Source organism: Myotis daubentonii, chromosome X (assembly GCF_963259705.1).
Source record: "Myotis daubentonii chromosome X, mMyoDau2.1, whole genome shotgun sequence".
Taxonomy (NCBI): Eukaryota; Metazoa; Chordata; class Mammalia; order Chiroptera; family Vespertilionidae; genus Myotis; species Myotis daubentonii.
The window spans coordinates 9,163,165-9,186,839 of record NC_081861.1 but is presented as its reverse complement, the minus strand read 5'-3'; the positions used below and the strand labels follow the sequence as shown (position 1 = coordinate 9,186,839).

At 39.6% G+C, this 23,675-nt stretch overlaps 1 protein-coding gene across 1 annotated transcript in view; it reads right to left on the bottom strand.

Moving 5' to 3' along the window:
• FAAH2 (fatty acid amide hydrolase 2) overlaps positions 1-23,675 on the bottom strand; it is a 48,364-nt gene that overhangs the window by 882 nt on the left and 23,807 nt on the right. Inside the window, exons 6-10 of the mRNA XM_059678845.1 lie at positions 20,845-20,980; positions 19,040-19,157; positions 15,533-15,652; positions 13,293-13,404; positions 9,077-9,271 (exon numbers count right to left, since the gene is read on the bottom strand). Coding sequence (XP_059534828.1) covers positions 9,077-9,271; positions 13,293-13,404; positions 15,533-15,652; positions 19,040-19,157; positions 20,845-20,980 — 681 coding nt within the window. The remainder of the gene's footprint in view (positions 1-9,076; positions 9,272-13,292; positions 13,405-15,532; positions 15,653-19,039; positions 19,158-20,844; positions 20,981-23,675) is intronic.

Below are 23,675 nucleotides of genomic sequence, written 5' to 3'. Positions count from 1 at the left end.
TCATTCATGTTTTTATAGAGCATTATAGTAGTATAACTTACATAAAATAAGATTTCCTGTTTTAAATGTACAAATTAATGATAATAAATTTACGGAATTGTGTAGCCATCCCCACATTTTATGTTTAGAATATTTTCATCACCCTGAAAAGAAACTATATAAAATAAGTTGCTCTCCATTCCCCTTTTCCCTGAGCCTCTAGAAACCACTAATCTATATTTTTTATCTCTATAGATTAATTACTCTGGACATTTACTAGAAATGGAATCATATGATATGTAGTCTTTTTGTGTCTGGCCTTCTTTAACTTAGCATAATGTTTTCAAGGTTCATCCAAGTGGTTCTTCTTCATTGCCAAAAAGTGTGTCTGTTGAATAGATACATAAAATTTTGATTATACTGTACATTCACCAGCTGATGGACAACTGGGTTAATTAATACCTTTTGGCTATTGTTATGTTGCAACTAGAGGCCTGGTGCACGAAATTCGTGCATGAGGTGGGAGGGTACCTCAGCCCGGCCTGTGCCCTCCCGCAATCTGGGACCCCTCAGGTAGGGTCCCTAGGCCAGGGCGATCAGAGCCTATCTGGGCTTTCCTTCCCCCGGGCTGCTGGCAGTTGGTCCCGCCCCTGCCGTTGCCACTGTTTGCCATCTGTGCAGCGCTGCCCCCGCATCCCCACCACTGGTCGCCTCTCTCTGTGGGAAACAGGTGTGGGGTACAATCACTTGGCTGGCCTGGACTTCTGTCTGTGGCTGTTGGCCGTCTGTGGGGTGATGAATTGCTGGGCTCTGCAGAGGAAGGCCCTGCCCACCCGCCACAGGGCTGCCGGCCTGGTAGCCTGGGCCTCCCTCTTTGGGGTGATCGATCACGGGGATCCATGATTGATCGCCCACCAGATGGAGGCCCTGCCCACCTGGCCAGGGCTCCGTGATCAATCACTGAGCAGAGGGTGGCCTGGGCTTCCCTCTTTGGGGTGATCATGGAGCACCCGCTCCCATCGATTGCCCTGCTGGCCAGTGGCTGGGGCCTCCCTCTGCAGGGCAATTGTGGGGCAATGGCAGGGCCCCCAGACCAATTGCATCGCACCTGCCTTGGCTGGCCTGGCACCAGTGCATGTCATAGCATGGTCATCTGGAAGGTCGTCCAGTCATTCTGCTGTTTGGTCGTTTGGTCGATTTGCCTATTACACTGTTATTATTATAGACTAGTGGCCCGGTGCATGAAATTCGTGCACAGAGGGGTGGGGGTTGTCCCTCAGCCCAGCCTGCACCCTCTCCAATCAGACATCCCTCTCGCAATCTGGGACCGCTGGTTCTTAACTGCTCCCCTGCCTGCCTGCCTGATTGCCCCTAACTCCTCTGCCTGCCTATCTGATCGCCCCTAACTGCCCTCCCCTGCTGGCCTGATCTCACCCCCAACTGCCCTCCTCTGCTGGCCAATTTGGTTCTGATTGGTCGGTTTTTATGCCAGTCAGCGTCAAACGCTCCACCTCCTAGGCAGCCACTGGCTCCTCACAGTTGACCCAGATTTGGTTCTGCTTGGTAAGTTTCTATGCCAGTCAGCATCTCTGGGCCTATCAACGGGGCCTGATCAGAAAGGCGGGGCTGATCAGCAGCCTTGGTGGAGGCCTGGAGAGAAATGGAGGCAAGGCTGCTGGACAGACTGGGAGAGAAAGAGAGAGGCAAGTGATGATCAAAAGCTGCCACAGAGGCAAGGGATCAGGACCTTGCTTCTCTCTTCAGGCCTCTCTCTGGCCCTGATTCGCAGCCCCCTCAGCAGTCAGTGCTGGGGTACCATGCCTGAAGAGGAAGCAGTCCTGACTGCAGGACTGATTTCCGTTGGTGGAGCCTCGGTTGTTACCGGTCATTATGACCCAGGGTTTTTATATATTAGGATAAGCACTCATGGACAAGTCTTTGTAAGGAGATATGTTTTCATTTTTCTTGAGTATTTATATAGCAGTGAAATTGTTGGGTCATATGATACATTAACTTTCAACCTTATAATGAAAATGCCCTGTTTTCCAAAAAAGCTGCACCATTTTTTGCAATATGTTCACCAGCAATGTATGAGGGATCCAATTCCTCCACATCTTTGTTAACAATTATTTTTGATTATAGCTCTTCTAGTGGGTATACAGATATCTCACTGTGGTTTTACGTAAATATGCATTTCCATAATGACTAATGATATTGAGCATCTTTTCATGCACTTATTGGCCATTTGAGTATCTTCTTTGTAACCATACCTATTAAAATCCATTGTCCATATTTAAATTGAGTTTTAGTCTTATTACTGAGTTTCAAGAGTTCAGGTACTTGGAATATATGGATGCATAATTTGTAAATAATTTCTCCCAGTCTATGAATTTTTTTACTTTCTTAAAGGTGTTTTATAAAGAAAAAATGTTTAATTTTGTTGAAATTCAATTTATTATTTTTTTCTTGTATTGTCAGTATTTTTGGTGCTGAATCTAAGAAATCTTTGTCAAACCCAGGGTCACAAAGACTTACTTTTATGTTTTCTTCAAAATTTATTGTAGTTTTAGGTTTTACATTTAGGTCTGCTATATTTAGGTTGGTAAATGGTATATGATAGGGGTATGATTTAATTCTTTTGCATGTAGACATGCAATAATTGCACCACTATCTATTGAAAAGCATGTTATGCCGGGCAGCATAGCTCAGTGGTTGAGCAGGAGGTCATGGGTCAATTCCTGATCAGGGCACATGCCTGGGTTGCAGTCTCAATCCCAGGAGGAGGCAGCTGATCAATGATTCTCTCTCTCCCTCTCCCTTCCTCTCTGAAATCAATCTATACTAATAATAGCCTAGGGCCGTTGAGACCTAAACGACAAAATGGATGACCGGTCACCAGGAAGTGCATGGAGCACCTCTTGGTCCCTCCCCCAAGGCCCACAAGGCTGGCGGCAGGCTGGCGGGTGGGGCGAGGCAGGCACAGTGAGGTCGTTAGCCTCCACCCAGAGGCCCAGAGAGAGGCCCGGAGAGAGAGGCACATCCTGATCAGCAGCTGCTATGGAGACTGCGGATAGGCCGGAGAGACAGCTGTCAGTGGGGCCTTTCTGGATTTCCCAGAAGAGCCAATGGCTGCCTAGGAGGTGGAGCTTTTGACACTGACTGGCATAAAAACGGACCAATCAGAACCTAATCTGGGTGAATTGCGAAGGCAGAACCTAAGGTGGGGCCTGAGGAGGGGTTTTAAGGGAAACAGCTGTTTGGTGTAAGGTGTAAGAAAGCAGTTCAATTTTTTAATAACCGGTTTGGCAGTATAGTGTATATGGCTGGCTATTAGTCCAGATATAGGGATTATGTATTTTTGTCTGCAAAGTGTACCTCCACCTGCTGAATGATTTTCCCCACCATTTAAGCAATCGTATCCTATATAGTCTATCTATACTAATAAAAGGGTAATATGCTAATTAGACTGGGTCGACTGGCCATCTTCCAGATGTCCGACTTCCTTCCAGACAAAGCCATGGTGGTGGGGGCCAAGGTAGAGGCAGTTAGGGGTGATCAGGCTGGCAGGGGAGGGCAGTTGGGGGTGAGATCAGGCTTGCAGGGGGTAAGGGGCAATCAGGCTGGCAGGGGAGGGCAGCTGGGGGGTGAGATCAGGTTGGCAGGGGGGGAAGTTGGGGGAAACCAGGCTGGCAGAAGGGGGCAGTTAGGGGTGGCCAGGCCGGGGGGGGCAGTGAGGGGAGACCAGGTTGAGGGGGGAAGTTAGGGGCAATCAGGCCAGCAGGCAGGTGAGTGGTTAGGAGCCAGGGGTCCAGGATTATGAGAGGGATGTCTGACTGCCAGTTTAGGCCTGATCCCTGGGATTGGGCCTAAACTGGCAGTCAGACATCCCCCAAGGGGTCCCTGATTGGACAGCATGGAGGCTGGGCTGAGGGACCCCCCCCCCCCGCCCATCCTCGTGCATGAATTTTCATGCACCAGGCCTCTAGTCTATAATAATAAAAGCATAATATGCTAATTAGATTGGACATCCTTCCAGACGAAGCCGGGGCTGCGAGGGAAGCCTGGGTCCCGGGTGCCTGCTGGCAGCCAGAGGGAAGCCAGATCCCAGGTGCCTTCTGGTGGCCAGAGGGAAGCCTGGGTCCCGGGTGCCAGAGGGAAGCTGGTGCCAGCAGCCGGAGGAGGGATGGCCTACTCTTGCATGAATTTAGTGCATCGGGCCTCTAGTAAAAATATATTTTAAAAAAGAAAAGCCTGTTATTTCCCCATGAAATTGTCTTTGAACCTGTGTAAAAATCAATTGAACATAAATAAAGGGACTTATGTTTGTACTCTAATTCTACCCATGATATGTGTGTGTATATATATATATATATATATATATATATATATATATATATACACACACACACACACACATATATGTAAATATATACATATACACATATACCAGCAGATGTATATATATCCTTATACCAGTATGTATACATATATATACATATATACATATACATACATACATATGTAGCAATTGTTATGAAGTAAAAGAGATATATTAAAATTACTATATTAAAGTAAACAAATATATGCTTCAATAAATAATATTATTATCACTATTATTAATACTTGTAAGGCACTTTATATACATTTTCACATTTAATCCTTCCAACAATCCTGCAAAGTACATGTAGCATCCTCATCTTTGCCATAAAAAAACAAGGTGCAGAAACTAAATATCCTAGTGAATTTATCCATCTTATAAGCATCAGCTAAAGATAAAAATATCATAGCTGCCTGAGTAGCAATTGAGAAGAATATTGCTTTATAGGAAAAATAAAAACACAGCTAAAATCCTAAGCTATATGGCATCTTACAATTCTATGTTGTTGACAGAAGGTTGCCCAAGCCTAGTAAGCTTTCAGCTTCAGTGAAGGAAATGAAAGCAAAATAATGCTAAGTGGTATTGAACCAAGCATATAGTGGAAACCACACTGGCTTTGAAGTCGGATGAAATGCAGTTGGATTCCAGCCCTGACTCTGACCCCTTAAGTCACTGTTTCTTCACTTTTTTTAAAATACGTTTTTATTGATTTTACAGAGAGAGGAAGGGAGAAGGGGAGAGAGAGAGGAAACATCAATTAGCTGCTTCCACCACATCTCCTACTGGGGATTGAGTCTGAAACCTGGGCATGAGACCTGAACCAGGAATTGAACCAGTGACCTCTTGGTGCATGAGTCGATGTTCAATCCACTGAGCCACACCGGCAGGGCTGTTTTTTCATATTTTTTACAAGGATAACTGTATCTGCTATGAAGGATTTCTGGGAGCCTTAAGTGAATAATGTAAAGCATTTCTAGCTCATAGTATCTGGCACATAATAGGTACTTGATACTCGATAAATGGCACTATTATCTATCATGGATCTTGTATCCATATTACCGGGCATATCACCTGGTTCACAATGGGAACTGTGTAAATGTGCTTAGGCTTGAACTACAGGAAAAAGTTCTCAATTGTGGAAATCCCTCCAAAAAGCTTTTTTGTTCTACATAAAAATTAAATGCACTGTTCTAGGTGATGGTGAATTTCACATTCCTGGGGTGTGTGTCCAAGGAGAACGGAATTAACACTCCATAAGCAAATTGTAGAAAGGAATTTAAACAAGATATAGATGATTTCTAATGGATAACCTTGGCATTCAGTATACCGGTACAATGGATAGGGTATAAAAGTTGCAGAGAAATTTATAGACAGGATAGTTTGAGGCTAATTTTGTACAAAATCATCCTTCACTTGGTTTCAGCTTACTAATAACCCTTGAAGGTGCTGTATCGGCTCATGAGCTGAGACTGAAAGCCTTTAGAAGGTAGATTAAGTTCTTTAGGAAACTATTGTTAAGCTCGGTAGAGTTCTGGAATAAAAATTAAAAAGCAGAAGCTGGCCCGGTGTGGCTCAGTGGTTGAGTGTCAGCCAATGAATCCGGAGGTCAAGGTTAGATTCTCAGTCAGGGCACATGCCCGGGTTGCTGACTTGATCCCCAGTAGGAGGCGTGCAGGAGGCAGCTGATCAATGATTCTCTCTCATCATTGATGTTTCTATCCCTCTCCCCCTCCCCCTTCCTCTCTCTGAAATGAATAAAAAACATCTTTTTAAAAAATAGGAAGCAGGAGTGTAATTTCTGGTGTGAGAATTGATCTTTGGGAGTCACCAAGCAGGTCTCTATGACACAGTGTCCTTAACTACAGAACAGGATTCAACTTTCATTTATTCTTGGAAGCTTTGAATTACGTGTTGTGCTTCAAACAGTCCCAGGGCAGAGATATAGTAAGTTATGGAAACACCATGTGGGGCTGTGATGTATATTATCAAGGAGGAGTTCCTTCTGAGCTCAAATTCCTTCGTTGAACAGATTTCTGTATGAATACAAATAATCATTAGGGAGACAGCTGGCTGCTGCTGTGCCTCACCAATAAAACACTCCTCCCACATCCCCTTATTTTCTTGGGAATTTTGCCAGAAGGGCTGGGTGCAAGTGTTTGGGTAAGCAAGTGGGATTTGCTATCTGTTTCTGTAAGGCCCCGTGGGATGTATTGTTTCTCCAACATCTGTAACAGCATGAATGCACACAAGTCTAACAGACTGGGATAAATAAACTCTGCAGCGCCAACTCTCCTGAGCTGTCTGTGTCGATAGGGAGGCCAATGAGATTAAATAGGCAAGGCCATTTGCATATTCAAGAGTGGGAGGTTTCTGGGACTCCTGCCTATTGAGGCTGTTGGGAGGAGTAAACATCAGAGAGAGGGATATATGGGTGGCCTCAGTCTGTCCTTTTCTGTTCTTTTGTTATTACACATCTATCTGAGAATCTCGGCCATTGTCATAATTTCAGCTATGATCACCTATGAGCAGATGACCTCACATCTATATTCCCTGACCCACATTTCATACCTATATAACCAAATTCCTATTTGGCATCTCCATCTGAATATCTCCCAGAAACCACAAACTTAAAAAAAATAAAACAAAGCCTTGCAAAATAACTGCTTTCCTCAAGGAATGCAATCTAGACAGAGTTAAGACACAAACACGAAGAGATCTTTAATAAAACAAGAAGAAATATTCTCAGAGACCAACAAAATAGTGATTTAGGTAAAAAGTGGTAGAGAATCTCAAAAGATGGATCTTTCACTGTGGGCTGAGTATGAGAGTGGTCAGCGTTGAGATATGAACCAGGTTTTCAAAAATGAGTTGGTCTTGGGCTAAAATTCAGGCTGAGTTGCTCTTTTTAATCTCAGGGAACATCATACTAGACTAATCTCCGGTGTAATAATCAGTGAGAAAGTTAGTAAATAACATAAATGTTTATAAAAATAAATTAAACAAAAGCAGAACAAAACCAAACCAAAAAAGTTGTCACTGGTAATTTTCTCACCTATAAACTAGGGGTAGGGAACCTTTTTTCTATCAAGGGCCATTTGGATATTTACTTATTTTTTAAATATATTTTTATTGATTTCAGAGAGAAAGGAAAAGGAAGAAAGAGATAGAGGCATCAATGATGAGAGGGAATCAATGACTGGCTGCCTCCTGCATGCCCCCTACTGGGGATCGAGCCTGCAACCCTGGCATGTGCCCTTGACAGGATTTGAAACTGGGACCCTTCAGTCTGCAGGCTGACGCTCTATCCACTGAGCCAAACCAGAGAGGGCCATTTGGATATTTATAACACCTTTTGAGGTCCATACAAAATTATCAACTTAAAAATCAATCTGCTATATTTGGTCAAACATTTAAGTAATTCACCCCTAATGCCTTGGCAGGGCCAGACCAAATGATTTTGCAGGCCTTTCATGGCCCACGGGCCGGATGTTACCCACCCCTGCTATAGACAATTATGTTTCCTGTCTTCAGAACCTGAGTAGCTAGGTGATAGAAACTTAGGCAGAAACTTGTTTCAAAGATTCAAGGAATTGGAAGTGAGTGACCAAAACCAAGAATTAGTGTGAAGAGGAGTCAATGAAGGATGATACAAACTGTCATTTGATACCCTCTCCCCCACATCCTCCACAACCCTTATGCCAAGTACTTTACATGCACTATTTAATTTACTTTTGACAGCAACAATGCAAGGTACAGATTACTCTGAATTCCTAGAGAAGGAATAGATTCAGAAACATTCGGTGTCTTGCACCAGCAAACACAGGTAAAAACTAGTAGAGTCAAGTATTTGCACTCAAATAAACCAAGCTTCAATTTCCAAGTTAAAGTGGACCATAGGTTTTTAGAGTAAGAAAGTATATAGTGTGGTTCTCTGGAAGAGACCTTATAGGAACCATAGAAACCGACCTGGTACATTTCCAGGGGCCTCTAGACCTCATATAACCACAGTCCAAACACAGCTCCCAAACCAGTTGAAACTGAAACAAATGGGTGAATACTAGAATGATTCAAACTCAGAAGTGATCATAGCTAGGCAAATAGATGATCATCTTGGAGAATTATATTTTGTATTTGTATTATCTGGGAAGCCACATATCCTGGTAAAACAGCTGACTTGGCATATTATGCAACAGAATAGCCATGGCAGCCTTTGGATTGAGTCAGTTCATGCTGTGTTACTGGAGACAAGTCACTGAACCTCCCTGAAGACCAGGGCTGTAAAATGTGATACTCATACTCACTTGCAGGGTTTTCTTAGGGAGAATGCAGATATTAGCAAATCATCTTCCACATATGACAATAGCAACTGTTTTCTGCCATTGTTTTTTTTTTAATTTTAAAAGTATTTTTATTGATTTCAGAGAGGAAGGGAGCAGGAGAGAGAGATAGAAACATCAATGAGAAAGAATCATTGATCGGCTGCCGCCTGTACGTCCCCTATTGGGGATGAAGCCCCCAATTCGGGCATGTGCCCTTGACCGGAATCAAACCTGGGACCCTTCAGTCCCAGGCCGACACTCTATCCACTGAGCCAAACCGGCTAGGGTTGCCATTTGTTTTTAATTACACATCATTTTTGGACAGCAAAAGGAGAGAACACTTTTCTTGGAAAATATCTCTGTTTCTTTAAGACTAAAGAGTATAAGGAATACTAGGTACCTGTGTAAGCGAAGTTGAAAGGTCTTGTCAGAGGAACATGATGCTTGGGAGCCACAGTGGGATGCGAGGGATATAAGAAGATACCATCATCACCCAGCATCTCCAGCAATTCTTTATACAGGCTTTCTTCCATTGCCTTAAACTTCTTGTATTTCTCAGGGCTGTATTTGATCTTTCCTTCCAACAAGGCCAGTCCTACAGAATGGTAACATATAACAAGTGAAGGTATGAAACTTCATTTTAAATCCTAGTGTTAGCTTTTCTTTTTTTAAGTATATTTTTACTGATTTCAGAGAAGAAGAGAGGGGGAGAGAAAGAGATAGAAACATCAAGATGAGAGTCATTGATTGGCTGCCTCCTACATGCCTTCTACTGGGGATTGAGCCTGCAACCCGGGCATGTGCCCTGACTGAGAATCGAACCATGACCTCCTGATTCATAGGCCAGTATTCAACCACTGAGCCATGCGGGCCAGGCTACTTTATCTTTTCTTATTCTATAACATTGAGAAAATTAAAAAGTGATGAAAAAGAAACCTTATAACCTGGCTACCCATACATGAACATTGTTGATCATTGAATGTCAACTCCTGGTCATTTTTTGGTAATGCTATATATCGACTTCCTAGCTTCTCCCACAGAATGCTGTATCATAAGGATTTGTATAACTGTGTAATATTTTAATTGTAGGAATGTATAATAGGCTTTTCTTTAACTAGCCCATGATTGTTGGGCATATAAACTTTTTCTGAAATTTAAATGCTGCAATAAACATCTTCATGCATGTAATTCTTAGAAAACTTTATAATGGAAATATATTTCTAGAGGATTCTATTTAATGTATCTTCAGGATTTAAATTATATTTTATGAAAAATCATTAATACATACAAATTTTTAAGTATATGTCATAAATGATTAATACATATTTAGTATTTTAGATTAATATTTACGTATTTTAAAATAGTTTACTTATTTAAAAAATAAGTTTATTTTTTTCAATCCTATATAATAAAAGCATAGTATGCAAATTGTCCCCTTGACCGGGAGTTCATCCAGGAGTTCGACCAGGGGATGGGGCCGGCTGGGGGAAGGGAGGGAGGCCCTGGCTGGCATCAGGCAGCCATTAGGGGCCCTACCAATGCACAAATTTCGTGCACTGGGCCTCTAGTAGAAAATAAGAAAAATTCAAAAGATTCAAGTAGACTAAACAACTCACCAAAAAAATTCAGTGCTCATGGAAAATAACTAAATATGTTAGTACACTTAGTTCATGTACTTTCTTATATAACTGTACATACAATTTTCCACATATTCTACTCACCATTTTAACATACATAAATGCGTGTTATCAACACAGCTTCGTAAATTGGTCTTAAGTGCCTGCATACAATTGTATCCTATCTATGAATCATAATTCACTACCTATTCCTCTGTTGTTAAACATTTAGGATCCTTCTCATTTTTTTGATATTATAAAACATGCTGCAATGTACATCTTTATGAATGAATTCTTTGATATGGTTTGGAATATTTTTATCTGAAGAGTCTAGCTTGTGGCTAAAATCCCTGTGGGATTTTTCAAGGGTAGCCATCAGCAATTATAAAAGGCTTATCTGGCAAGCTGCCCTCTCCAAACCAGATATGGCGCACAGACAGTGCATTGAAACATCTATAGGGTATTGCAGTCAAGGACTTGGGCCTATCTAGCCTGTGATGTTCTTGTACATATTTGCATTCTCAGCCAAGGCACCTAAATATCTTTAGCTGAGGCCTTTGGCAGAGGTCTTCCTCAGGTATCTTTATGGGAGAAGTAGAGGAAACCTTGAAGACACTTTTCCCTACTCTGATTACTACTCAGGACTTTTCCACTCCTAATCTCTCTCCCTTATCCCATTCCTGACCTCAGGGTCTGTAAAACTGATGGAGCCTTTATTTCAGGCTCTAACACTGAGAAAATCTCCGCACTTGTGCTGATCCATTTGACCCTTGACTGGTGCGAATTTTCATAGGGGAAATGGAAAAGGGGGGAGTTGCTTTCTCCAGATATAGTCTCCTGCTTCTACTATCACTGCCACTAAAGGCTTCACTGTTACTTTTATTTTGTCCTATTGCTGTAATTGGCTCTTTCAACACAGAACAGCTCAGCTAAGCCCCTGACAATACCTAGGATGCTAAAATGTGATTTCTTTGGCATGAAATGGCATAAGACAATGCAAGAGTTCCTTAAACACTTCATATCAGTATATCACTGTCTTTCAAATTTTATGGCTATGCACAACAAAGAGGACACCAGTGACTAGAATACTGTCAAGATTCTTTTGAAGAGCCGAGACCGGTTTGGCTCAGTGGATAGAGCGTCGGCCTGTGGACTGAAAGGTCCCAGGTTCGATTCCGGTCAGGGGCATGTGCCTGGGTTGCGGGCATATCCCCAGTAGGAGATGTGCAGGAGGCAGCTGATCGGTGTTTCTCTCTCATCGATGTTTCTAACTCTCTATCTCTCTTCCTTCCTCTCTGTAAAAAATCAATAAAATATATTTAAAAAAAAAAAGATTCTTTTGAAGAAAAGTAACTCTGACAAATACATGGCAAGTGAGTGCTTTGAGTTTTCATTGTCCTTAAATGATTTTCCTGATATCAGAATATTAGGGCCAGTGAAAGCAGTGTCTTTTTCCAACAACAGAGCAATTTCTGATGATAGAGACCTCATTGGTAGAGCTATGTAATAATAACAAAATTAAAAATAGCCCTGGCCGGTGTGGCTCAGTGATAAGACAATCAGCCTGTGAACCAAAGTGTTTCGGATTCAATTCCTGGGCAAGGGCACGTACCTGGGTTGCAGGTTCGTTCCCGGACCCTGGCCCTGGTCGGAGTGTGTGTAGGACGCAACCAATGGATGTGTCTCATTCACATAAATGTTTCTCTCTCTCTCTCTCTCTCTCTCTCTCTCTCTCTCTCTCTCTCTCTCTCCCCCCCCCCCTTTTCCTCCCTTCTACTCTCTCTAAAAATCAATAGGAAAAATATCCTTGGGTGAGATTAACCAAGAAAAACAATTAAAAATAAAATAAAAATAGCTTCTATTTATTGAGTCTTTAAGATGTTCCAAGACTTGTGGTTTCATCTTTATAAACTTGAAATTGCCAGTATGTGCATGATTAGGTTGTATTTCACATGCTTCAGATGCATAATCCCATTTAACTAGCATAACAGTGCTAGGAAGTACCTATTATTTAATCCCCTCAATCACACAGGTAATACATGCTTTTATTAATTCCATTTTATAGATAAAAATGAATCACTGATAACATACTAGTAAACAACGGAATGAAGGTTAAGCAAACTAGTATCTTGAAAAGTTAAGATTGGGCCCCAGTGTGAAATAAAGCAACTAATTTCTACTTGCCTTAATTTATCACTATAAAGAGGTAACATTGACTTATACTATCAGCATCTCTTAAATGTTTAAAGGGATAACACATGAAAAGGTGCCACAAATCTAATAGTTGACACTTAAGTATTCAATGAGTGTTTGTTTACAATAACAATCACCAACTCAATAGAATATTATCCAGCCATAAAAAGAAACAAGGTGCTGATACAAAGCACAACATGGATAAAATGTTAAAAAAAACCTTATGCTAAGTGAAAGAAGCCAGTTACAAAACACCACATAATGTATGATTCCATTTATTTAAAACTAGAGGCCTGGTGCATGAATTTGTGTACAGGTGGGGGTGTGTGTAAGAGCTGCACTATTTTCTGTGGTGAGCTGCTTCAACTGAACCTACCCTACATGACCAATAATTAAGATTCTGAGAGGTTAATTCACCAAAATATTCCTGAATGGACCTATTCCTAAAGTCAAATATATTATCCAAAATTTCCAATTAGATATTTAAATACAATACACGACACAGAGAAAGCACCGTAGGCACTTGAGTTTGTAAGGCAAACATTTCAAGAGCACTCCTCAACTGGGTAGCCATCTAACTTTCATGAATTAAGATTTCTAAGCCTATAACATGGGCATTTTAATAGATGTGTTGTAAATCAATGGTATAAAATGCACAGGACAGTGGTTGGCACATAATGAGATGTCAGCATATGATGGACACTAATTCATTACTGATATAGCTCAGCTTTCCACAGTGTTGCAGTGTGGTAAGATAGTCTCCCCTCCCCTAAAGACAGCAAACCAGAGAAAAGGTGAGTTACATACCAATGGCAGGGATGGTGTGCGCTGATAGGCCCAGGCACCATTTCATCAATTCCCACAGAGGGCTGATAGGCTTCCCATGGTCACTAAGCAGATCCACAAATTTTATAGGTTCCTGAGAGTGAAGAAAACTTTATTAACCAATGTCACCCCAACAAATTTAATAAAAAAAAAGACCTGGGAAAGCAAAAGATTAAAATGCAAATGTGAAAATAAACATATTGATGTGCTAAAACAGGAAATACAAGTATTCTCTCAAAAACAGTATGGTTGAGACAAACATATGAATAGGAATGGTCCTAGCAGCACTATGAATTATAGCCATATAGCAATCAGCTGATGAATAGATAAACAAAATGTATTAATTCAATAGAATATTATCCAGACATAAAAAGAAATAAGGTGCTGATACAAGGCACCACATGGATAAAATTTTAAAAAGCACACAACCTTATGCTAAGTGAAAGAAGCCAACTCCTGCATTGAGCATCTGCCTCCTGGTGGTCAGTGTACACCATAGCGACTGGTCAACCAGCTGTTTGGTTGAATGGTAGTAACGGTTGCTTAGGCTTTTATATATATAGATTCCTATAGTAAGGAAATCTATAGATACCGAAAGCAGATTAGTTTTTGCTTAAGGCTGTGGATAGGAGTGGTGAGGATACTGGAGGGGGTGACTGATAATATGTATGGGTCTCTTTCTGTGGTGATGAAAATGTTCTAAAATTGATTGTAGTGTTGGTTGCACAATTCTGCAAATATTTTAAAAATCATTTAACTGTATGCTTTAAAAGGGTGATTTACATGGTGTGGAAATAACTCAATAAACCTCTTTGAATAAAGTGGCAAAATGGCCATAAACAAGTACAGTTGAGAAAATGGCCACATCCTTTTTCCATAGGAAAAGCTTCAAGTACCAACCATATAATGTACCTGTTCTTAAGAGATGAACCATCACTGAGCAACATGGCAGAGTGCCTATGAATAGCAGCTCTGAGTCAGGTATAATTCAAGGTGAGGGGAGACCAGATTTTTCGCTCTTTTGTCTTATTTGAGGTTTTTTTTTCAGGACCAATTTTAACAATTAGCACCTATGTTATAAGCTTCTCCAAGCTATAAGAGAGTTCTCCTGCAAATGAACTCAGAATACAATTTTTGTTACTGATCTTTGATTTAGTTTTGTCCATACTCTGATTATGAATCTACATGTCAGAGTTAAACATCCAAACTTGTGGATTTACACGAACTTCCTATTCTGAGAGATGTCCAAAGTGCTTATATAAAAGAAACTTTTGGTCTCTTAAACACAAATATAGTGACAATTTATTTTCCTTATGATAGAAAGGGATCATGAAAGTACTCCCTTATTTGTGGGGCTACTAAATGTCAGGTACTTTACAAGAAATATTCTTTTATTTTTTAAAAAATACTTTTATTGATTTCAGAGAGAAAGGAAGAGGGAGAGAGACATAGAATATCAATGATGAGAGCGAATCATTGATCGGCTGCCTTCTGCACACCCCCTACTGGGGACTGAGCCCACAACCTAGGCATGTGCCCTTGACTGGAATTGAACCCGGGACCCTTCAGTCCACAGGCCTACGCTCTATCCACTGAGCCAAACCAGCTAGGGCCAACTTATTACTCTTAAAGAATTCATATTTAATATCCTCAACAAGCTTGAAGAAATCATAAGTAAAGCATCTTTCGCAAGTACCCACATCAGCTTCCAAACTTAGCAAATAACAGGAGGGTGAAATTACATTGTAGAAAAGCAGGTAACTGTTGTTCTAAAACCTCTGATAGGGAGGCAAAGTAGAATCTTGATAACTGGGGTTACCTAATCACTTTATGCCTTACTGAAGCCTAAATGCTCTCATACCCAGCACATGCTATAATGGAATAAAACCCACGCCCCTGTGTCTTGCCCATGTTATCTCTGCTTGAAATACCTTTTATCACTTCTTTACCTGATTAAGGTCTCCAAATTATTCACATATTGGTGAATAGCAATTCCTCCACCAGGAAGATTTTCCTGACTTCCACAAAGAGAAGGGCCCCCCCTCTCTGATCCTACAACCATATATGCTTATACTGGTATAGCACTCATCAAACTGTATAATCTTTATTTAACTATGTCACCTATTTGCTTATTAATTTCATTCCTCCATATTGACAACATATGGCCCGCAATAGAAGGTCAATAAATATTTATTAAAAAAGAAGGAAAGTAGTGAACATACCGTCCCATCAGGTCCCTTTGCTGACATCATTGTGACCCATAACTGAAAAGAATACTTCATTTGCTTTAGTTTAACATGTTCAACTGAGGCTCCTAGTATATTTTCCAGGTGATCCACAACCTTAGAAAATGAAGATAAAACAATAGACAAACATGTTTAGGAAAAAAGAGATGTCACTGGAGAGTGGTATAAGCAAGATGGCTGACAAGAAAGTGCTAGGCCCTCATTTTTAAAAAAAATCTGTTTTTATTGATTTTTATTTAGTTAGTTTAAAAAATATTTTTATTGATTTCAGAGAAGGGAGAGGGAGAGGGAGAGATAGAAACATCAATGATGAGAGGGAGTCATTGATCAACTGCCTCCTACATCTCCCTACTGGGGATTGAGCCCGCAACCCAGGCATATGCCCTTGACCGGAATCGAACCCAGGACCCTTCAGTCTGCAGGTCGATGCCCTATCCACTGAGAAAAACTGGCTAGGGCTGTTTTTATTGGTTTTTAGAGAGAGATAGAAACATTGAGGAGAGAGGAACACCACCACCACCACCACCACCACCACCACCACCGCCATCATTGATCTGCTGCCTCCTGCACACCCCCTACTGGGGATCGAGCCCAGAACCCAGGCATGTGCCCTGACCAGGAATTGAACTGGCGACCTCTTGGTTCCTGGACTGATGCCCAACCGCTAGGCCACACTGGCTGGGCTAGGCACTCATTTCTTCATGGAAACACCAACATACAGACCAAGACCAAAGGAGCTCTGTGAGGCCTCTGAAAACCAGTTAAGAAACTTCAGCAATAAAACAAATGACCGAAAAATAAAAGCTGCACTCACAATGCTAAGAAATCTCATGGTAACTTTGCTCATTTTCGTCCCATCGCTTTCCTGGTACAATGCAGACAGGCTGGGAGGAAACCACCAAACTACTAACTTCTGCCTTGGGATGGAATGAAAAGAGTGGCATTTGCTTGCAGAGTTCTGGTTAGATAGAGGCAGCCTGGGGGCACTGGTTTATCTCTTGCCTGAAGGAGCACTGATGGGAATAGAGGCAAAGTTTGTATATCTGGTTGGAAGCTATCAAAAGCAGTGGTTGGAGCCATGGCACAAAAGAGTTGCAGGGTTACTGCAGACCTGTGGGTGTCTGAGTATAAGATATTACAGGCAGAACAATAATATAAACCAACTAAGGGCTTGAGAAGAAGTAAGGAAGAGACATTTTGGGAAATTAAGACATTCAAAAGTAGTCATATGTACAGAGGAACTGGAATTTAAAAATGTACAAGCCCCCAAAAGACCCATCTCCACAAGTTTTGAGGGAACAGGTAAATGTGGCACCACCAATGGAAACAAAGAAAGCTCCAGTAAGTGACCTAAAGAAATGGAGAGCAATAAACTGTCAGACAAAGAATTCACAATAATCCTTTTAAGGAAGTTTTATGAACTACAAGAAAACGCCAAATAGACAAGTAAACAAAATTAGTAAAATAATACATGAACAAAATGAGAAGTTCAAAGAAGAACCAGCAACAATAAAAAAAAACCCCAGAAATTCAAAAATACAATAACTGAACTGAAGAAATTCAATAGAAAGTTTCAAAAGTAGACTTGACCATGTGACATGAACATTAGAAATTACCCAGTTAGAGGAGTGTGAAAAAAGCCAATGGGAATTATGGGGCACAATGAAAATAAACAAGTTTCATATTGTGGGAATTCCAGAAGGAGAAGATAAATATAAAGGAACAGGAAGTATATTTAAAGCAATAATGGCAGAAAAATTCCTGATCTTGGGGAAAGAAATGAACATCCATACTCATGAAGCCCTAAAGATCCCAAATAGGTTGAACACAAATAGGGCTACACCAAGATGGATTATAATTAAGTTGTTAAAAGTAATATGTTAAGTGAAATAAGTCAGTCACATGATCTCACTCATATGTGGAATCTAATGAACAAAATAAACTGATGAACAAAATAGATTCAGACACATAAAAGCATGGAACAGACCATTAAATCTCAGAGGGAAGGGTGGGGGAGGGTGGGTGGGAAGAAATCAACAAAAGAACTTGTATGCATATATGCATAACCCATGGACACAGACAATAGGATGGTGAAGGCCTGGGGAGTGAGGGGGATGGGCTAGAAGGGGTCAATGGGGAAAAAGAGGGACATATGTAATACTTTCAACAATAAAGATTTTTTTAAATCAATAAATATAGCCCTGGGTGAAGATTAAAAAACACCCACAGTGTTGCCTGCCCCAATTTTTTTTTTTTAACATCAGTTTTGCATATAATGTTGAATGCCAACTGGAATTGAAAAACAATTAAAATAAAAAATAAAATAAAAGTAAGTGTTGGGAAAAAAAAGTTAAAGAGAAAGAAATTTAAGATCAGCAAAAGCAAAGAGAGACGTTAGATACAAGGGAATTCCCATAGGCTATGTGTGGATTTTTCAACAGAAACTTTTCAAGCCAGGAGAGAATGAACTGCCATGTCTGTCTTAGTATGTTAAAGCAATCTTTTTTATTTTAATTTAATTTTTATTTTTTAAAAATACATTTTTATTGATTTAAGAGAGGAAGGAAGAGGGAGAGATAGAAACATCAATGATGAGAGAGAATCACTGATCAGCTGCCTCTTGCACGCCCTCTACTGGGGATCAAGCCTGCAATATGGAGCCTGGGATCCTTCAGTCTGCAGGCCGACGCTCTATCCGCCCAGCCAAACTGGCTAGGGCTAAAGTGATCTTTTATAGCACTCAAGTTTATAATTGTCTTCCTTTAGGTTTCACAGATATGTTTCAACTAATTGGTAGGTATTGTAAAATCATTTTTTATTAATTGTTTCTAGTATATTGGGATGATTCTGATTTAGGGAGTACATGACTTTAATTAAGGCACTTGTTAACCTTACTGTGAGAATTTTACATGAATTTTCTTGATGTTAGAGATATAAAATTACATGTTTTCCAAATAATGATCTGTACTATTTTTAATAGTGTCATGTTTATTTACTGTCGTTTTTTAAAAAGTATTTTTAAAATTTGACAGGATTCTTCTTTTTATTCTTCTTCGAATGAGCTTTTGCTTTTAAAATGACACATCAGTTTCATTATTACAGAAGTATTTAAAGAATAAAAAGCAGACTAGAATTGTTACATATGCAATGTGATCTCAATTATATAAAAGTTACATCTACATATAAGCATATAAGAATAACTGGACAGATATGACAAAATAGTAATAGCAGTTACCTCTGAGGAATTTCTTTCTTTGCTGTATTATACTTTATTTTTTAAATGTTCCTTTTTATTAAAAAACAAGTAAAACATAAAAACTAGCTATAAAAATCACACCAAAAATTACTTAGTACAACTACTGTGATCATCTTAATTCTGTATTCTGACATAGAAATATCTGGTAGACAGTAAAGGAATAGGTTGAAGATGGCATCTATTGGCCTAAATATGAATTCCATTAAAGATATTCTATTTATAATTACCTTTTTCTGAGTCTGAATGAGTTCTCGGTCCACTTTGGACATTAAAAATGAGCCACCATCATGTTCCATCCAGTAAAATTTCAAGCCCTTTAAATGTACCTTTTCATCCAGTTTTAATCTGTGGAGGAATAAAAAGAAACAGGTATGAACAAATTACTTATATATACTCACTAGTTCAATCCTAACAATTGAGTATTCGCTTTAGTGGGGCTCCCTCCCGCCCCCAGAATTTTGTGCCAGAAATACTGATAAGCCTTTAGAATTCATACTTTCAATTAAGAATATTACTCTGTCCACATGAGAAAGGATAGCATAGAATGGTCAAGACTGAAGATGGAGTAAAAAGTCAGAAGGCTCTGGTGAGAAATTATTGTAGCCTATATAAGAATTATAACCATGGTGATAGAAATGTAATGATGTGGGAAATAATTATGAGGTGATCTTCATTGGAGATTGCTTAGACATAGGAGTAATAGAGATGGGGAACCAGGCTTTTGTGGCTGGGTTGATTATGGTACAGTCACTGGAATTGGGGAAGAAGAGAAGTAGCAAATCAGTTTTGTGGGGTTTGGAAAGAGAACGAAAATCAGTTTCAGACACACTGAATTTCAAGTCCTTGGGGTGCCCTGGATGCTGGTTAATATACACTCCTGTAGCTAAGGTGAAAGGAAGGAATTGGAGATGTATATTTGTGAATCCGCTATATGTATGGGAGGTAACTGAAGTAGCAGGTATAAATGGAGTCTTCCTGGGAGGTTGGGGAAAGAGAGAAGAATGAATCGAGCCAAGACCCTCTAGGGCAGTGGTCGCCAACCTTTCTGACCCCGCAGACCACTGGCTGGCGACCGCCGCTCTAGGGTACCAGTATTTTAAGGATGAACCACCAAAAGAGATAAAAGGAAAGGGCAGAGATGTAGGAGCTGTATCAGAAGAGTGTGAATCACAAAATCCTGAGGTAGAGATTGTTTCAAGAAGGAAGGAATAGTCAATAGGGGTCGCCAGTTATAAGATCAGAGAACTTGACAAAAAAAATGTTAGCGGTGGAAAGGTGAAAACCAGTATGTAGTTCAGGCATGTTAAAGACGTTAAGCACCCAGTCAGTCAGTGGCAACTGACACTATACTTTCCATCCAGAAGACAAAACAGGCTGGGCGCTTAACGTGTTAACCAGTAATGGAAAAAAGATCTGAGAGAGTACTGGAACATGCGATCCGGAACATGGCTCAAAGTGTTTAATACCAAAGCAAAAAGACATTTTATCTACTTAAAGGGGAAAATGAGAAGTTAATGTCTGGGGAACTAGAAAGTTTGATGTAAGGAACTGAAGAAAGTCCCACAGATTGCATTTTCTTGGTAAAGTAGAAAGTGGGACCATTTATTGCTGCTGTGGAAAGTGTAATAAAGAGCTATAAAGGGAAATAGGCAGATTTCTAGGCTATATCAATGTCCCAATAAAAGTTTGGAAAACATGTGTGGTGACCAATAGAAGAAGCACCAGAAAGGCCTAATTTAAAGTGGGATGTCTATATATTCAAAGTGACAAATGAACTACAATAACCCATTGCTTTCATCCCCAAATAGGCCTCTCTTTGTGTAATATTTTCACACAGTAAATTATTTTTACAAACGATCTTCCCAGTTTGTGAAGCATGACATCCACACATACAAAAACCCCCTCTCAGAAAAACAAAAGACCAATTCTGTGGTCGAGGACTAAAAGCTTCCCTCTATGTTTCTAATAAGCAAAAGGAGAAGGAATTGCCTGGGCAGGAAGGAGAGAAAATAAAGGAAAGAAGCGAACATACTTTTTGATTCCAGGTCCTGCCATGACCCTCAGCATGGGGGCCAGGTCTTCAGCGTAGCGGCACATGGGACCAGTGCACTGAAACTGCTCCTGGGCTCCCTTAGCCACAGGGAACTGGCCATTGTTGGAGACCACACCTGAAAGGTTGGACACTCGGGTTAGCTGTCCAGAATAAGACATGGTCCCCCATATGAGTAGAATCATATGATTCTTAGCTTTTTCTGACCGACTTACTTCGTATGACATATTCTCAAGGTCCATCCATGTTGTTGCAAAACGGAAACTCATAGACACAGACAACAGTATGGTGGTTGCCAGAGGGATGGGGGTTGGCGGCAGTAGGCAGTAAAAGGGAAAGGGAAAGGGGGCCAAATATACGGTGACGAAGATGATTTGACTTTGGGCACACAATACACTATGCAGATCATGCATCATAGAAATATACACTTGAAACCTATATAAACTTATTAACGAATGTCACCCCAATAAATTTAATTTAAAAAGACATGATCCCTGAATGTTGTATTTCATCACCATGTTTAATCTTTCTTAAATGTGGGGGGTAGAACTTCCAGTACAATATCTAACAGAAGCAGCAAGAGCAGACGTATTTTTCTTGTTACTGATCTTTGGAGAAAAAGTTTTCAGTTTTCACCAATAAATATGATGGTAACTATGGGTGTTTTCATATAGGCCTTCTTTTTTTTAATATAAAAAAACTCATAGTGTTTACTATTTGACAAATACTTTTCTAGGACCTTTACAACATTAACTCATTTAATTTTCATAACAACCTTATGAAGTAGCTATTTTGGCTATACCCATTTTACAGATGAGACAATTGAGGCAGACATTAAGTATCTAATATTACATAGTTACTAAGTGACAGAATACCTAAAGCCTACCTTCCCAGACTGTTATCAATCACTAAACCAGTGACTCTAAACTTTTGGCTTCAGGATCCTTTTATATGCTTCAGAATTATAGGGGACCTTAAAGGAATTTTTGTTACACAAGTTAAACGTATCAATATTTAACATATTAGAAATAAAAACTGAAAAGATGTTAAAACATTTGTGTTAATTTGCTTAAAAATAATAGTAAACTCATTATACGTTAGCACAAAAAATATTTTATAAAAAACTATTTTCTAACACAAAAATATATTTAGTGAAGAGAAGGTCATTCTTTTACATTTTTGCAAATCTATATAGTGTTTGATTTAAAAAAACACACCTGGATTCTCAAATAAATATCTATATGAGATTTTAAAAATCTTAACAGATAATTGTTCATATTATATCACTCAGGTCAGGTCCTGTTTCAGACAGGATATTTACAATAAGAAATCTGAAATTTTATCAATGAATTTCATATTCTGTTATACCAAAATCCACCAGTATATCTCTTGCTCTCATTCAATCATTTTATAATTCATAATTTTGTAATACCAATCATTAGGGATTTGAAAAATATTCACTAAAATACACATTACATATTACTAGTATATTCATTTTATATTAAAAAATCCATTCACATCACCACTGATCTCTAAGGAAAGTCCTTAATTATTGCAAGGCTGTTAAGCTAATGGTGGTAGAGGTAGGTTTTCCAAATTTCTAATTTTTGTTTGTATAAGGTTCTTAAAATGCATGAGTAAAAGCCCAATCCAAAGTAAGAGATAGATAAATTAATCTGTTATATGTATTTAAAAAGTATTTTGTCCCATTTGACCCAGTGTTCCCACTTCTAGGAATATATCCCAAGAAACTAGAAGCAGCAATCAGAAAGGATATATGCACCCCTATGTTCATAGCAGCACAATTCACCAGAGCTAAGATTTGGAAACAGCCTAAATGCCCATCAGCAGATGAGTGGATTAAAAAACTGTGGTACATCTACACAATGGAATACTACACTGCAGTAAAAAAGAAGGAATTCTTAACCATTTGCAACAGCATGGATGGAACTGGAGAGCATTATTGCTAAGCAAAATAAGCCAGTCAGAGAAAGATAAATATCACATGATCTCACTCAACATAAACTGATGAACAAAAACAGATCCAGAGATAGAGAAGCATCGATCAGAACATCAAACTCAGAGGGAAGGCAGGGGAAGGCGGGGGTAAGGGGGAGAGATCAACCAAAGGACTTGTATGCATGCATATAAGCCTAACCAATGGACACAGACACCAAAGGGGTGAGGGCATGAGTGTGGGGGGGGGAGGGGCAATGGGGGGATAAGGACATATATGTAATACCTTAATCAATAAAGAAAAAAATTTTTAAAAATAAAAAGGTAAAAAAAAGTATTTTGGAAATTTTTTATTCATAAGAAAAAAATGACTGATGGTTACCAGAGGGGAGGGCGATGGGGGGCTGGGTGAGAAAGGTGAAGGGATTAAGAAGAACAAATTGGCAGTTACAGAATAGTCATGGGAATATAAAGCACAGCATAGGGAATACAGTCAATAATATTCTAATAACTACGTATGGGGCCAGGTGGATACTTGAAATATTACCTGAACTATTAGAAAATTATGAATTATAAAATGATTGAATCAGAACAAGAGATATACCAGTGGATTTCGGTATAACAGAATATGAAATTCATTGATAAAATTTCAGATTTCTTATTGTAAATATCCTGTCTGAAACAGGACCTGACCTGATTTGATATAATATGAACAATTATCTGTTAAGATTTTTAAAATCTCATATAGATATTTATTTGAGAATCCAGGTGTGTTTTTTTTTAAATCAAACTTAGCTATCGCACCACCTTTGGGAATATAAGAGACAGGTTTCCAATAACCAATAACAATTATATAA